The 15,296-nt window shown below is 58.8% G+C and overlaps 1 protein-coding gene across 1 annotated transcript in view; it reads left to right on the top strand.

Annotated features, from left to right (window-relative positions):
* ZBTB16 (zinc finger and BTB domain containing 16) overlaps positions 1–14,604 on the top strand; it is a 64,841-nt gene extending 50,237 nt beyond the window's left edge. Inside the window, 3 exon segments of the mRNA XM_030023633.1 lie at positions 8,781–8,951; positions 11,084–11,251; positions 11,540–14,604. Of these exon segments, the coding sequence (XP_029879493.1) occupies positions 8,781–8,951; positions 11,084–11,251; positions 11,540–11,769 (569 nt within the window). The 3' untranslated portion in view covers positions 11,770–14,604.
* The last annotated feature ends 692 nt before the right edge of the window (positions 14,605–15,296 follow it).

Below are 15,296 nucleotides of genomic sequence, written 5' to 3'. Positions count from 1 at the left end.
GCTTCCTTGGGAATGGCAGGGGTGGATCTGGCATTCTCCATGATGGAGAGCCATGGGACAGGCTTAGGGTAAAGTGGCACCCGGGGGAGGTGCTGCACAGAGATACCCTGATACCGAACAGATTAATGCGTTTTGGTCAAGCAATGTTTGTTTTGCCAGGAGGGCAGGCAGCTTTTCCATCCATACCTTTAGGGGCTGAAGGAGCTGAACATCTGTTTTTCCCAAGGATGATGGGGAGCGAGGGAGTTCAGGTGCACGAGGAACGTCCGGACGCACTTAGTTCAGCAGTGCCAGCATCCCCGAGCGTCATCCCTGCCTGCCAGCACCATGCCGTCTCCAGGGCCCACTTTGTCGCTGCTGAGGAAAACTGCATCCCCCCACTCCTACTTACTTTTTCCCTTCCCGGGAGGAGTTTCTTCCGGCTCCGAGTGTACTGTTTTTCACACCTGTCTTAAGGCTGAATTACTGTCACTGGCTCCTTCGGGGATCTAAATGTAGACGCGTTTGCAAGGGTGCGATATCGCCCAGCTCTCCCCTCTCAGCTGCATGGGCAGACGGGGCTCGACGGTGGCGTTTATCCCTCCTGCCGACGTGCAGAGAGGCCTTTTGTGACGGCCTCTGTCTCCCGCTGGCTTTGTTCAGCGGCAGCAGGATGCAAGCACCGCCGACCCGCACCCTCCCATCCCAGCTCCCCGGAGCAGGTCATCACATTCCTGGTATTACCGGCCTTACCGTGACCGTAAGCTCATTGGTACCAAAATGCGTCATGGGTGCTGAAAAGGGAAGATTGTCCCCATGGGTGCGCTGCATTTTTGGCTGCCTGAACGTTTTTGATATATATTGATCTATTTTCATAGATATTCAGTACAACAAAAGGCTTTGGGGAGCACAGCTCTGCAAGGAGGGCATGCCTCCGGCTTCGGCCAGAAGGTTTTAGGGTTAGCAAACATCTTCAACTGTTTGGCCTAAAAAAACAGAAATCGGGCTCGGAAGCGCAGCGCACCGTAGGTGCGAGGCCTCCGCAGCGCGTTCCCAGGCTCACGCGGTGTTAGGAGCTTGGGAAACTCTCACCTCCCCCAGCCGGGAGGTGGAAATGCAGTATAATGGGATTGGCCCCAACAAACTTCATCTGATTCTCGTTTCCAAACACGAGGTTTGCGCAACACTCAGTTTCTGCAAGAGGAAAACCTGTTCATACCCTGTCGGTGCAGGTTTGGGTGATGCTGAGCGTGCCCCTTCCTGCCAAAGCCTGGGGACCACGTTCAGGGAGGGCAGGATGTGGCTGGATGCTGCAGCAGCCGGAGGGCGAAGGCGGCTCTCCCCACATGCTGGGGAAGAGAGCTTGGGCAGGAGATGCTCCGGGGTGGCTTGTCCCCTGCGCTGGTGACAGGGGCACGCCTGGACCAGTGCTGTCCCCCGGGGAGCATCCCTCGCGGGCAAGGAGCTGCCCGCATCCCTCGGTTTGCAGGCAGGTCTCCGTGCGTGGGCTCAGCATCCTACCCTGGAGATGGGGGGACGTGCCGCAGTCCTCCTCAGCGGCCGATCCTCCCCCCCCACCAAAATGCGTCCCTCGATCAACGCCCTGTTTGGACCCGTGGGCTGCCTGGCAGCGCTTCACCCAGCGCGGGTCCAGCTGCCGCCGTGATTGACGCAAAGCCAGTCTATAAATAAAGTCTTTCTCTCCTCTCATAAAGACTTTGCGGTTTAGTTTGCTTTCAAGGTCAAGATCAGACCTTTCTAAATAAACACATATCAAAGGATCATTAGCAGAGCAGCACTGTTAAATTGAGATATTAACTTCTGTCAGCCGCGCGTTTCCTTTTTGTTCTGTAACTCGCGACTGCGGCGGGTTTTTATTATTTTGGCCCTAGGCGGTAGCATCTGGCTTCTGTAGAGACTGTAAAAATTAAAAAGCAACACAAATCATTGCGAGAGAAAAGCAGTAAATTCAATGATAAGAATTTAAAATTAAAATGTTTCGGCGCTTTTATATTCCACGAAACATGAAACGAATGAGTTGTGTGCCTGTTGCCATAAAGCCGCCGCCGCTAATAGTCACTGGGCTCTTTCCCTCCCCGCTCGCTCTCCCTCGTAATCGTTCTTGCCTGAGCAATCGCAGAAAAGCGCAATGAAGGAAGGTGATGATGATGGTGGTGGTGGTGGTGGTGGTGGTGGTGACGGTGATGGAGATGCGGGGCGGCAGGGAAAGGGGCGAGGTGCTGCTGATGGGACCGGGGGGAGCAAAGGGCCCCCCGAAAGGGAGGCGAGAAGGGGATGCTCTCGTCCCAATGCGCTCAAAGGGAGATGGAGAGGTCGAGTGGGGAGGGTGTGACTAATGCGCCGGGTCACTGGGACGCGGGACCGCATTGTCCCCCGGGTCCAGATGGCCCCCGGAATAAATCACCCCTGGCGGGCGCGAGCTACCCGTGCCAGAGCCGCAGCTCAGGGCTTGCTGCCCACTCCCCCGGCTCGCTGCGGGTGCCCACGTTTCGAGCATCCTCCACGTGCATCCCGCCCTGGGCGATGGGGAGAGCTGCGGCCGGGTGGGGAAGCAGCCCTGTGCATCGCTACCGGAGCACAAAATGAAGCACTGAGCTTTGAGGGGGGGGGGGGGGGGTTTAATCCCCTGTGTTTGCAAGGTCAATGTGGTACATCTGCTCTGAAACGCTTGAGTTTTTCTAGGCGTTGGTGGAAAGGCGAGCGGGTGCTGAGGCAGCGGGCAGTGCTGGGGAGGGGGCATGCCCTGCCCTCCTGTTGCAGCCGGGGCGGCCGCATCCAGCCACCCCTGGAGGAAAACCAGCAGCAGAAGAGCAGGCGGCGCCGGCTGCTTTTTAAGAATTAATTTCCCGTAGTCGGTTAAAGTTGGGAAGAAAGCTGTGCTATCTCTGAGTAAATAATAATAATAATCAAACAAATGCCCCCTTGGGAGAAGTTGCCTTCCATAAAGATGTTAATTAGCGTGGAAGCCGAGCCGTGGAGTCCGGAGGCAGCCTTTGAAACCAGGATGATTTGGTGACTCCGGCACAAAATGCGCACATCTCGTGCGTTTATCATCCGGGGCTTTTTCCCCCCTCTTTCTACTTAACCGTGAAGGTTGTAGGGGCTGTTGGGCTCCAACCGAGCAGCCAGCATGGTAACGGGTGCCACCGTAACCCCTCAATAGCACTTTTGCTCCGGTGCCACACCAGAGCGGCCGGCGAGTTGAGAAGGGCTGACTCTGCCATCCCAGCGTGACACCCTTAAAAACCCGTGCGTCCACGTGTATGTGTGCAGGCGTCGTGTAGCCCAACAGCAGCATTCAGGGAAGGGCTCCGTCGCTCCGCCCTGCGGGTTTGCTTGGGTGCTGCCACCAAAAACACTGCTTTTGGTTTCGTAACAATCCCGAAAACAGACCCTGAAACTGGGTTAATCTTCTTACCCCAAGCAGCGCACATCCACCAGGGCAAAATGCAACCTCGGTGCCGGTGCTGTGGTCTGGCACCCCCAGGACCCTGCCGGTGCCCGCTGCTTCTGCCTGTCCTTCATCACCCATCCTCCTCCTCGGCTTGATGCCAGCAGGACGTGCGTGGCGGCTGCCTTTCCTCCCTACGCAGCCCCGGGGAACCCTCGGCATCGAGCTGAGCCCGGCACCTTAAGTACGTGCTTAAGTCCCGCCGGCTCTGATGGTTCTCAGTCCTATCCTTACACGCATCGTCCGAGCAGGGCGGCCATCGCCTGCCCAGCCGCTGCCTCCGTCAGGGGCATCTGCTGCCGGGCAGCGAGGGGCCCAGCCTGCACCCTCCGCAGTGGGCATCCCACGCCTCTGCTGAAGCCGGCAGAGATGTGTAACGGCAGTGATGGGCCGAGCGCTGCCGCCTGGGCGTGGAGATGCTCCGGGGGTGGATGCTCCAGGCGATGCACCCCTTGCCGGCGCTGCTGCCGCCTCTCTGCCTGCTTTCCCGCAGGCAGGGCTGGAAAGGATGGCTACCTGCAGCTCCTGGGCTGCAGTCGCCAACGCTTCTATCCGCTTGCCTCGGCGGCCCCAAGGATGCTAAAAATGCTGCCCTCCCCTAAAGCTGCTTTTCATGCACGCCAGCAGCCTGCAGCCTCCCCTGCAGCTGCAGCCAGCAGCATTGTCCGGGAGGTGGAGGCTGGTAGGGAGCCCTTGACACGCTGACAAAAAAACGTCAAACGTCCCTGAAATCTCATCTCGGGAGAGCCAACGGGCCTTGGGCTCCTGCTTCGCGCGGCCAGAACGTTTCAGAGCTGTCTGCCTCGCTGACAGAGGTGATGTTAGTGTGCCTCTTTGGCACGTGCAGCACGTAAGAAATGACGTTAAATACGAAGATTGAAGGAGGAGTGAGTCTCGTTGAAGACCCCGAATTTGCAGGACACGAGGCGAGGGTTTGGAGGTTTTAAAGTGGGAGCAAGAGGCAGCGACAGGCTCCGTCGGCATCCTTTGACGAGCGCACCCTCGTGCCTGCTGTAACGCCAGAACCTTCCTGGTGTGCCCCTCCGCAGCCTTTGATTACAGGTTTCTGATGCTGTCGATTAGAGCTGCAAGGGACAGCCAGATCTGCCTCTTTTTTCGAGTCTCGTAACACTGCTCTGAGGAGAGACGGGGAAAAGATGGCAGCGTCTAGAGGAGGATTCGGGGAGGGTTTGGTTTGCGCATCCCGACGTCGGCTCCGCGTGCCTGGGGACCGCCAGAGCCGTGCTGCCGCAGCTGAGGCTCCACAGAGGATGCTTCACCGGCACGGTGGCATCGGTGCCCTTTGGTCCCCCCTCCCTTGCTGCCGGAGCGTCCCTGGGCCGCCCTACACCCGCCTGCGTCAGGGGTCCAGGCTCAGTCGGGTCTGGGGGGCCGGCGGGAGCGCGCACGCACGCGTGCACACGCACGGGGGGAAAAACTTGAAGTCAAATGTCTGAAAGTCAGATCCCTTTTTAGTATGAATTTGCTGTATCTCATTCTGAGCACTAATTCCAATTTAATTGCAAGTGGCCTGAAGCCTCTTCAATAGGAGTAACAAATGGTTTGATTTTGTAAACTTCATCAGACTGCATTTTAAATGCGACACACTAGCCCGGCTCGAATGCCAATGAAGCACTGAAGTAGCTCTCTGTTTACTAATTATCCGTTTTTACTTCAAGCCACGCTGGCTGGCTTGTCTGATTAAATCGGATTTGTGGGATAGAGAACAGCTAGCAGAGTTTTCTCTATAGTAAACGAGATTGAAACTATGGGCCGCCTGGCTGCACACTGTAAATTATATTTCCTTTTAAAGGGGACGTGTCGCCTTTCTCCCGCCGGCGCACCTCCCGCATCCTGAACTTCACTGAAACCCACCCAGCTCCTTCGCGGCGCCCAGGGGCGAACCACCCTGCCTCCCTCGCCCCTCGCCACGCGGGTTTTTACTGTAATTCCCCCTCTCGCAGAGGCGGCGGGCGGGAGACGGCGCCGTGCTCGGCACTGTGATGCCTGCAGCATCCCTTGCCGTGACTCCGGCCGGGGCGGAAAAGCCCCTCACTATCGTGCAGTGCGTCTCGCTTGTCTTTACATCTCCGGCGATTGCACTTATTTGGGATCGAGCCGCTGGAGGACCGGGACGTGCGTCTCCAGGCTCGCGGCCGTAGGGTTTTTCCTCCCTCCAGCAACCATCCGTCCCCTAAAAACAAGATTTTGGACCTCCGGCTATTTAAAACCACCCTGCAAGACGGGGCCGGCGCGCTTGCCCAAACAGCATTGGAAACCCAGTCTGCTCTGGCTTCTGCCTCTGAACCCCACGGCAGCACCGATGGCCGCCCCGTTAATGGTTTACGGCTGCCGGCAAACGGCGCCGGGTCTGGCAGAGATACGTAAAAGCGGGGAAGATGGGCGAAGGTGGCTGCCGAACGCGGTGTAACGGTCTGCACTTAAACCTCCCCGGTTGCTAAGACTTTAATTCCGTGAGCTTGACCTACGCCGCCCCCTCCCTCGGTATCTATCTTTGTGCCCGGGGGCTTTTTTTATTTTAATTTGCTTTTGAACGTCCTGCAAAATTAATGGCGCGCTCGGGGCCATTGTGCGGCGTACAGTAGAGGGAAGGGCCAGCGGCGCCCGCCGAGAGCCGCCGCGTTTCCCGGGGAATGAATTGCTCGCCCGCCTTCGCCCCTTTTAATTGTTGACAGTAAAAAGCGTTTAAATGCCGCTTAATTTGTAATCATCTTCCCGCAAAAAGGGGAGAAACCATTAAAATGTCAGGGAAATGAATAAATCCGTCTCTCACTGGTTTGGGGCGGCGGCGTTTCTTTATCGGGGGTGATTTTTCTTCCGATGGCTGAGGGCTGGCTCGGGGCTGCTCCGGCTGGGAGCCCAGGGCCGTGTCCCCGCGTCGCCCAGTGGGGCTCTCCTTGTGGCAAGACCGGTGCTGCCAAAGCCTGGCTACGGCAGGGACGGCAGCGACCCCAGGCACCCTCTCGTGAGCTTTCCCATTTTTTCGCACCTCCCATCCTCTCTGCAAAGGTGGGACATGGCTGCACGTACAGCTTTAAAAAAAAATCCAAAAAAATCAACTTAATTGCACACCCACAGCAGGATGGAGCCCGGCAGAGCCCCTGCTTGGTGCCACCGTCCTCGGCTGCTGGAGACCCATGTCGGCGGAGCCACGGGGCTGCAAACAAGCGGTGCCTGACCTCGGTCCTCCGTGTCCTGCTGCTGGGCACTGGCCTCGATGCGGGGATGCAGGGCCATCTCCTGCATCCTCCGCCTCCGCGCCAGGCTGGCGTCAGCCTTCAGACCCCGCAGATGCTCTGCTCTTGGAGGGCAGCTAGCACCAGGTGCCTCCGCAAGCTGGGCCAGTGCACGTCAACCTCCCAGTTTGGGGTGTTGATTTATTTCCTAAAAAAAAAAAAAAAAAAGTAAAAAACGCCCTTTGGGGGTCCTGGCCAGCTCTGGGGGGACCAGCACTGTCCCCATGGACCGGCCGGTGTATCCCCCTGTGCGCACACGAGGCGGCTCGTCCCCATCGCCACGGCTGCCAGAGTCGGCCCTTTTTTTTTTTTTTCAAGCGGGGGCCAATTAGTTTCACAAATGAGGGCCCTACGGTGCCAGGGAGGATTTGTTACGGCCCCGCGCGCCGGCCCGGCGGCATTGTCCTGCCCTCCGCCCCCACGGGAGCCCATTGTCCCCGGCCCCAGCGGGGGCTGCTGGCGGCAGATTTATCGGGGCCGGCGTCCCGCCGGTCGGGGCCTCCGCTCCGCAGCTGGCCACGGCGCTGGGGGCTCAGCCCCGGGGACCTTTGACCCGTCCTGCTGTCACCGCCGGGGCCGCCGAGGGCCGTGGGGCCGCATACCTCTTGGGATTTGCTTCGCACGGCCCGTTTGGGGCTGGCTGCCTTTTTTTTTTTTTTTTTTCCTAATTTTTTTTTTTTTTTTTTTTGTCTCGGGAGCGTTTTGTCCGCAGCTGCGTGGGGGGTGCGTGAGCCCATGCACCCCCGGGATAAATCCCTGCGAAGGGAGAAAGGCAGCTCCCATGCGGAGCCGCCTCTCTTGCTGCTTTTATTCTCATTTCACTAGGGGTGTTTTGCAGATTTCGGAGCGTTTCTGGGCAGCCTCGCCAAGGCTGGGACTGAGCATCCCTCCTGGCGGCTCCTGCATCCCCGGAGCCGCAGGGCAGAGCTGGCCGCCATGTGCCACCACGCGATGCCAGGGCGGGTGACAGCGCGCCCTGAGATGCTCTCTGGGATGCCCATCACCTGGCTGCTCCCCGGGCTGGAGGAGTGGGGCTGGCCGGGAGGATGCTGCCAGCATCCTGCACTGGGAGCATCCTTAGCTGGCACCTGCCTGCACGCCAGGCAGGACCATGATGCCGCCATCGCCGCGGGTGCCTGCCGCCCGCTGCTTCCCTGCCCCGTGGCACGGTGGTCCCGGTGGGCTCCCCTCCAGCAACTCTGCCTCGCCGCTGGGTTCCCCTGGGCTGGTTTTGGCAGCATGTCGCGCAGCCCCCCCACCCCTGCACTTCCTAAAGACAGCCCAGATCCGTTGGTTACCTTGAACATCTTGCCGCTGCTAATGAATTGCTAATACAATTTCCTAGATAATTTTATTTCCATAGTCCCCACATTTTAATGTCTCCAAAAAGCTAGCATTTATTTGCTTAATTTCCCCGCATAATACAATTTGCACTGACTCATAGGTTCTGAACAATCAGCTATGCATAAACGAAAACAAATTGTTTAATAACACAAAGGTCTGATATTTTTATTGATGCTGTATAAGCATCTGGGGTTAGGGGTTTTTTCCTGCTTTTGCTGTTGTGTTGATGCAGCCGGTTTTATACCCATGGTCGGTAGGATGGAGCTGGCAGTTGTATTAGGGCTGTGGATCGCAGGGGTGGGCATGTTACCCTCTTGCATCCAACCCCCTGCTCCCCGGGGCGGCTTTCTGGGGTGTTTCTTGGGGTCCCCTTCCCCCTGGGCCTTACGAGAGCTCGACAGCTCTCGCAGGTGCATGGGGAGGTGGTGATGGCCCAACAGCTGCCTTGCATTTGGGCAGCCCTAGGCGTTGCAGGGTTGGGGCTTCCAGCTGCCTCCAATGCAATAAAAACCCCCGTGCCCTCCGGCTCGGCCAGCAGCAGGGTCAGGGTGGCGCCGCCGGGACCCCAACAACACCCAGAGCCTCGCAGCTCTTGGGGTCCCTCCTGCTGCAGGAGCATCCCTGCTGCTGGGTGGGAGTGAGGGGACCCCGAACGCCTGGTGGGGTGGTGGTCCAGTGGGATGGGGGTGCCGGGCAGCGCCTAAGTCGGCTCTCTCCCTCTCCCGCAGGTACGGACATGGCCGTTTTCTGCCTGCTGTGCGGCAAGCGGTTCCAGACGCAGAGCGCCTTGCAGCAGCACATGGAGGTGCACGCCGGGGTGCGCAGCTACATCTGCAGTGAGTGCAACCGCACCTTCCCCAGCCACACCGCGCTCAAGAGGCACCTCCGCTCCCACACAGGTATGACGGCGCTGCCAACGGGTGCTCACCACTCGGGGTGAGGGCAGGCTTCTTTCCCATTCGTAACAAAAAAAAAAAACAAAAAAACAAACCAAAAAAAAAAAAAAAAAGGGAAAAGAAAGGTGACATTGTCATAAAAGTGTCGAGGCAACTGCAGTTGAGGTTGTTGGGATTTAAAAAACGAAACGGAAAAAAAAAAAGCTGCGTGTAATAAGTTGATCCGGTATAAGGTGACATGTGACCTTCTTAGGGGATGTGCGATCATACCCGCTTCATCAGCTTATGGGCGGTAGATGCACATAATCAGCCGGTGCTCGGCCCTAATGGGATTAGGGTGACCTGCGCGACGTGTAGCTGGTGCTTCAGTGGCGCAGCCCACCGGGGCAGGGCTTGGCTTCGGGAGAGCCGGCTGGGAGAGCGGGGCTTTGACCGCCTTACGCTGTGTCCTCAAAGAGCCCGCGCCGTGTCCTCGGCTCCTCTGCCCGCATCCCCAGGCAGGACCAGGGGACGGCAGGGGGAGAGGTCCCAGCCACGCGACGAGCTTCGTCACGGGTCTCTGCAGCTGCGTGGGTGAAGCGCTCCTCAGCCTTCCTTTGCCCACACAAGTTAGAGGCTCGTGCGCCCTCCTCGTCTGCGCTTTTATGGCTGGCAGGGAGGAAAACGTCTGCCAAGCTGGGATAGCCCTTCTCCTTTCTCCTGTGAAGCACCGTGCGTGCATACAGCCTCAGAAGGGGACATCAAAGCAGCTGCTGGGGGGACGCGCAGGGAGGGTCGCTCTGTCCGGGCTGTGGCTGGCAGCTGCCAGACCCACACGTGTGCTTGGGCTTGGGGTCCCGATGTGGGAAATGGGAGTCGCGCGCTGATGATAAGCGCGTTAATGCCGAGCGCTGGAGCTATTTATAGCCGGTAATCCGGTGACCTGGGCTGCGGGTCGGGCCGCGCGTGTCCCACCCCAACCTCTGCTGCTTTAGCAGCTCCTGGCTGTGAAAAAATGCTGGGATCATGGGCGTTTAATCATGCGGCATGGTTTCATCCTGCACGGGTGCAGGATGCGAGCGTTCCTCCCGGGGCTGGAGCGCTCTGGGAGCCCTGGCTCCCATTTACACGGCTTCTCCTCGCAATCGAGGACCTGGAAAGGCCATCTGCCTCTGGCTGCACAGTCACTATCTCTGCCCAGAGGATGGAAAACCAAGGTGATAATTGGGAATCAGGCCTGGGGAGGGGAAAGGCAGCTGCCAACATGCGCCGCCTGCCTTGCCTTTGGAGGGGGGATCCGGAACGCATCCCGAGCATCCTCCTCCTCCAGTGCCCAGCCAGCAGCTGCGGGAGGGGGCGAGGGGCCGCAGGTCTTGGCTGCGGCACACGGGGAGAGAGTAAAATATCATTTTAAAGGGGAAGCGAAAGCACAGGCATGTGAGTATATAACAAGAAGGACAATTTATGCCCAGGCACGAGTGCAGTTTGACACGGGGATAATGAAAAAAACGTAGGTCATTGTGGATGACTTAAGCCTTCACAGCTGAAGAAAATGTATGAAATGCGGGGAACATTACACGCTTGGCAGCTCCGCACATCTGCAGCAGGACAAGTGAAATACAGTTCGCCATTCTTTACCATAAACTGTGCTTGTAGGATATGCGGCACAGAGAAATTGTAATTACAGTGACAAGACAAATCAGTAATATTTAAATATTCATGAACAAAGTCTCGGACGATCAATCTATCTTTATTGTCCTTGCCTTCGCGGCTGTAATAAATAAGTAGCTGGAGCCCTCACCTTTCCTTCAAATCATTCTGCCTTTGGTGCCGAACCAGAGTTCATTTATCAGCCGCCTGGTCTGGAGCGCGGGAGACGCCCGGGGCCAGGTCTGTGCTGGCGATGCCGGGTGAAAAGCCTGGGAATCGGTGGCGGGAGGGTCACGGCGCCCTCCGGTCTCGTTAGCCTGCTGCGGACCTGAGCATCCCCACCGCACGGGGTTGCAGGGACCGGTGCGCCGTGCTGGGGTGGCTGGGATGCTCCATCCCCCCGGCGTGGCGGCGGCGGGTGCTAGGGCTAAATCCAGGCCGGGGGGCTAGTTTTGGCATGGCACGGTGGCCGTGGCGGTGTGTCTGACGCGCGCGCGTGCTTGCAGGTGACCACCCCTACGAGTGTGAGTTCTGCGGCAGCTGCTTCCGGGACGAGAGCACGCTGAAGGGCCACAAGCGCATCCACACCGGCGAGAAGCCCTACGAGTGCAACGGCTGCGGCAAGAAGTTCAGCCTCAAGCACCAGCTGGAGACCCACTACCGGGTCCACACGGGTACGTGCTGTGGGGGGGGGGAGTGTCTCCGGTGAGGCCGGCCGTGCCGGACCAGTCCCCCGGCGGAGACACCGGCAGCGCGGACCAGGGCGGCGGCCGGGGATAGCGAATCATCAGATGCGCCGGCGTGTAACTATTGTAAATAGGGGATCAATAGTCAGATCGGTTTTGCTGTTCATTACTCGGTTATCGGCTGTGCCCGCCGCGGCAGCGTCGATGCCGGGCAGTTAATTACCACCTGGAGGCCCTGAGCCCCCGCTGACGCCCCCATCTCCCCGTCTCCCGCAGGCGAGAAGCCCTTCGAGTGCAAGCTGTGCCACCAGCGCTCCCGGGACTACTCGGCCATGATCAAACACCTTCGGACCCACAACGGCGCTTCCCCCTACCAGTGCACCATTTGCCTGGAGTATTGCCCCAGCCTCTCCGCCATGCAGAAGCACATGAAGGGCCACAAGCCGGAGGAGATCCCCACCGACTGGCGGATAGAGAAGACCTATCTTTACCTCTGCTACGTCTGAGGGAGGAGGCGCAGGGGCGGCGGGGCCGAGTGGCGGAGGACTGGGCAAAAAAAAAAACACCGAACCCGCAGCGTCCACGGCCTTGTTTGTTTTTGGTTCTCGTTCGTTGCTTCTCGCCGGAAGGATCCTGCGGCTTGCGCCGGGGCGGGGGGATGCGCCGGCCCCTTCCCCAGCTCCATCCGCGCCCCCCTCCCCGGCTGCTCGTGCGCCCGCTGCCCTTGCACCCTCACTGCGGGGCAGCTTTCGCCCCTCGTGGCCCCCAGGGAATTCGCTCCCCGACCGGCCCCTCCGTCACCACTGGTGCCGGCCACCGGCGCTGCCGGGAAGACCGTGCGGGAACGACGCGCTGCCCCGAAAGCGTGCGTATGGCCAGTGCTTTGGGAAGGCTTTCATTTCCGGTGTCCTCTATCACTGCGTAGGCCCCGCTGTGGATGCCCTGCTGAGAGCCCGAGCTCACGCGTGGGGCACGGCTCCAAGCGGGGCTCAGCCCCCATTTTGGGAGGGTTCCCGCCCTCCCAGGCTGCGGCATCCCGGGTGGGAGAATGCCGGCGTCCGGCGAGCTGTAAGCGCTTTGGCGAGGGCATCCCTGGGGGGGATCCCGGCCGGAGGAGGGTGTTTGGGGTAGGGAACCGGCTGTGAGCCGGGCTGCCTTGCCGGGCTGCCTGGGGTCCGGGCGGGCGCGAGGGGCGCCTGGCGGCTGCCGCCCTCCCCCTGACCAAAGACCTCTCTATGCATTTCCCCTTCCTTCCCCGCCTTCCCAGGGGGCGAGGGTGAAGCCCCCCGCAGTGAGACGCAGCCGGTTTGGTGACGCACGGTCGACGCCAGTGCCAGCGTGGGTGCCGCCGGTGCGCGGCATTGCTCCGGATGGGGGGGATCCTCTTTTTCCTGCTAATTTGGAGCGCCTGGAAGGTGCCGAGTGTGGTTTTTTTTGCCCAGCCTCAGCTGCAGGAGCCCGCCAGCAAGGGGTGCCCGGTGGCAGGCGGCCTCGCTCGCCGCTTTTTTTTGCTTTTCGTTCGGTTTCTCTGAACTTTCTTTTGGAATATTTCCGCGTTTAGCACGTTTTACTTGAAATTACCTCGTTTTTTTGTGACCTCATGAGCTTTTATTGATTTGGGGGGGACGGGGGGCGGCGTGGCTGGGAAGGCGCGAGCCGCGTGCCCGGCGCTGACGGTGGAGGGGCGGCGCGGCGGCGTCATCCCTGCCGGCCTCCCGTTGTGCATTATCCTTACCAAAACTGGTATTTTTTGCCCGGCCCCATGGGGCCGGGGGCGTCGGTTCTGAAGCTACCTCTTGTGTTCGTTTTTGTTGTGTTTCTCCTTTGCGGTTGCAGAAGTGGGCTCTGCGGTTTCCATCCCGCGCGGTGCTCGCAGCCGCGGCTTTTTTTTGTCATTTTGCTGCGTTCGGGGGGGGAAAAGGGGGGTAAAAAGAGTCAGGAGGAGTGGGACGGACTCTGGACGCGGTTTGGAGGGATGCTGATGGCCTCTCTTGGTTTGGGGTGCCCATCCCACCTCTCCTGGTGCCGAGCAGGGATGCTGCTGCGGGAGCAGCACCCTCCCTCACAGCCCGGTCTGGCCTTGTGTGCACGTGTGACCTTTGCTGCTCCGCGCAGGGTGGATGCCGCTGTTGTACCATCCGGGATGTGACTGCGGAGAATGGCTCGTTTAATTGTTGTGCCTAAGAAAAAAAAAAAAAAAAGAAAAAAAAAATATAAAAAAAAAAAAAAACCTGGTTCTTTCACACGGAAAGTTGCTGCAATTTCTGGCGCGCGCGCATGGTAGCTCCCTGCGGTGCACCGGCGATGCCGGCCCTGGGCGCCACGGAGCACACGGCCGAGCTCGTGTGGCTTTTTTTGCTTTAACCTCTCCTCCCATCCCACCGTCCCCCTCCCTCCTTCCCTCCCTCCTTCCCTCAGTGCCGCAGCCTCCCGGCTGCGACGGCGTTGGGATCGGTGTCAGAGCGATGCCGCCACGCTGCGCCGCGGTGCCCCGGGCGTGCGGCCCCGCATCTGTTTGCTGTGGCGTGGCGAGCCGTGGCACAGCCCCCGCCGCCCTTCCATATATATATAAGTATATATATGTGTATCATAGCAGTGAGGACCAAGCGCCCCGCAGGGCCCCGCGGCCCCGGGCTCCCTCTCCCCTGGCTTGTCGTCGGTGTCGTGAGCGCCCGCCTGCCCGTCCCGTTGCTCTGTGTTGCCGCTCGTGGTTCGGGTCCGTCGCTGTCCTCGTTCCGTCTACCTCAGCACCTCTCTGAGCCCGGGCGCAGAAGGTGCCCAAGTTCCCCTTTGGTTTTCTCAGAGTATCTATCGGCTCCTATTTTTTGTACGACTTTCTCCCTCTCCCCTCACCGTTCGCTCCCTTGCGGTTCTGCTTGCGAGTCCTCTCTGTCCTCTAGCCACAGATGCCGTTAGCTAAAAGTTTCCTGAAAAATAAAGAAAAAGAAAAAAAAAAAAAAAAAAAAAAAAACCAGTTGTGGTGTCTCCTAGTTGCAGCTCTCCGCATCTGCCTTCGTCCTGTGTAGATTCAGATGCATTTCTTTGTAAGACTTCAGTGTTTCTGACAGAGGAAAAAAAAAAAAAAAAAGACAAAAAAAAAAAAGAAGAATATACTGCTGCAGGTTTTTTTCTCTCCATGTGTCACTAAGTGAAGTTCGTGCCTTCTATAGCAAAGAGAATATTTTTTACATCCTACTAACGGTAGATTTTTTTGTAGTGAACATTTTTTGTATTTTTATTTATAAGTCTCATAAGGAAAATAGCAATGTTCAGTTGTATACCTTGAATCTGCAGTTAGAAAGCAAAAAAACAACCAATAAAGTTAATTCCGTTGTCTCGGCCTGCCGTCTCCTGTTCCTGTGCCCGTGCCTGCCGGGAGGAGGAGGAGGAGGAAGGACGCAGCCCCCCGGCTCGGGGCAAGCCGCAGGGGGACCCGTGGTGGTGAGTTCGGGGGTGCCTGCTCGGCTCCCTGGGGGCTGCGGCAGGGGGTCCCATCCCTAAACCAACCCCGATGGGTGGGGGGTGCCCCGGGGATGCCGACGTCCCCGCGGACGGGGAGCAAACCCGCGTCCCTTGTCCCGGGACGCGTGCCTCCCCGTGCCCCGGCACGCTGCCTGCGGCCTGCGCCGCTGCCTGCCTGCCTGCACGGCTCACCAGGGAGCTGAGCAAGTTTGCCTCAATGAAAGTGAACTCGTTCATTTAAACCTGACTGCAGAGTAGTCTGGCCCCCCGCTGCGTTAATTATCCTGTAGTTCTCGACTGATTGCTGTACACTAAGCTTAAGCCCTCCTTTATTTATTTACTGACTACATTAACAGCAGCGCCTGCACTCCTTTTGTGCTGCGGCACACTGTATGGCGCGCTGCGGCGGGGCCAGGCGGGTGCTGCCGGCATCGTCCGGCCCTGCCTGTGCCCCATGGGTGCTGCCCGCGCCCCACGGGTGCTGCCTGCCACCCGCCTGGGTGTCGCAGTGCCATTAAATGTTAATTACGGCACGGTTGGAGTCGCTGGATGCCAAGCATCGCTTATTTTT

This window comes from Aquila chrysaetos, chromosome 8 (genome assembly GCF_900496995.4).
Source record: "Aquila chrysaetos chrysaetos chromosome 8, bAquChr1.4, whole genome shotgun sequence".
NCBI classification, from domain to species: domain Eukaryota; kingdom Metazoa; phylum Chordata; class Aves; order Accipitriformes; family Accipitridae; genus Aquila; species Aquila chrysaetos.
The sequence above is the reverse complement of the archived record's forward strand: the minus strand, read 5'-3'. Positions and strand labels throughout refer to the sequence as shown.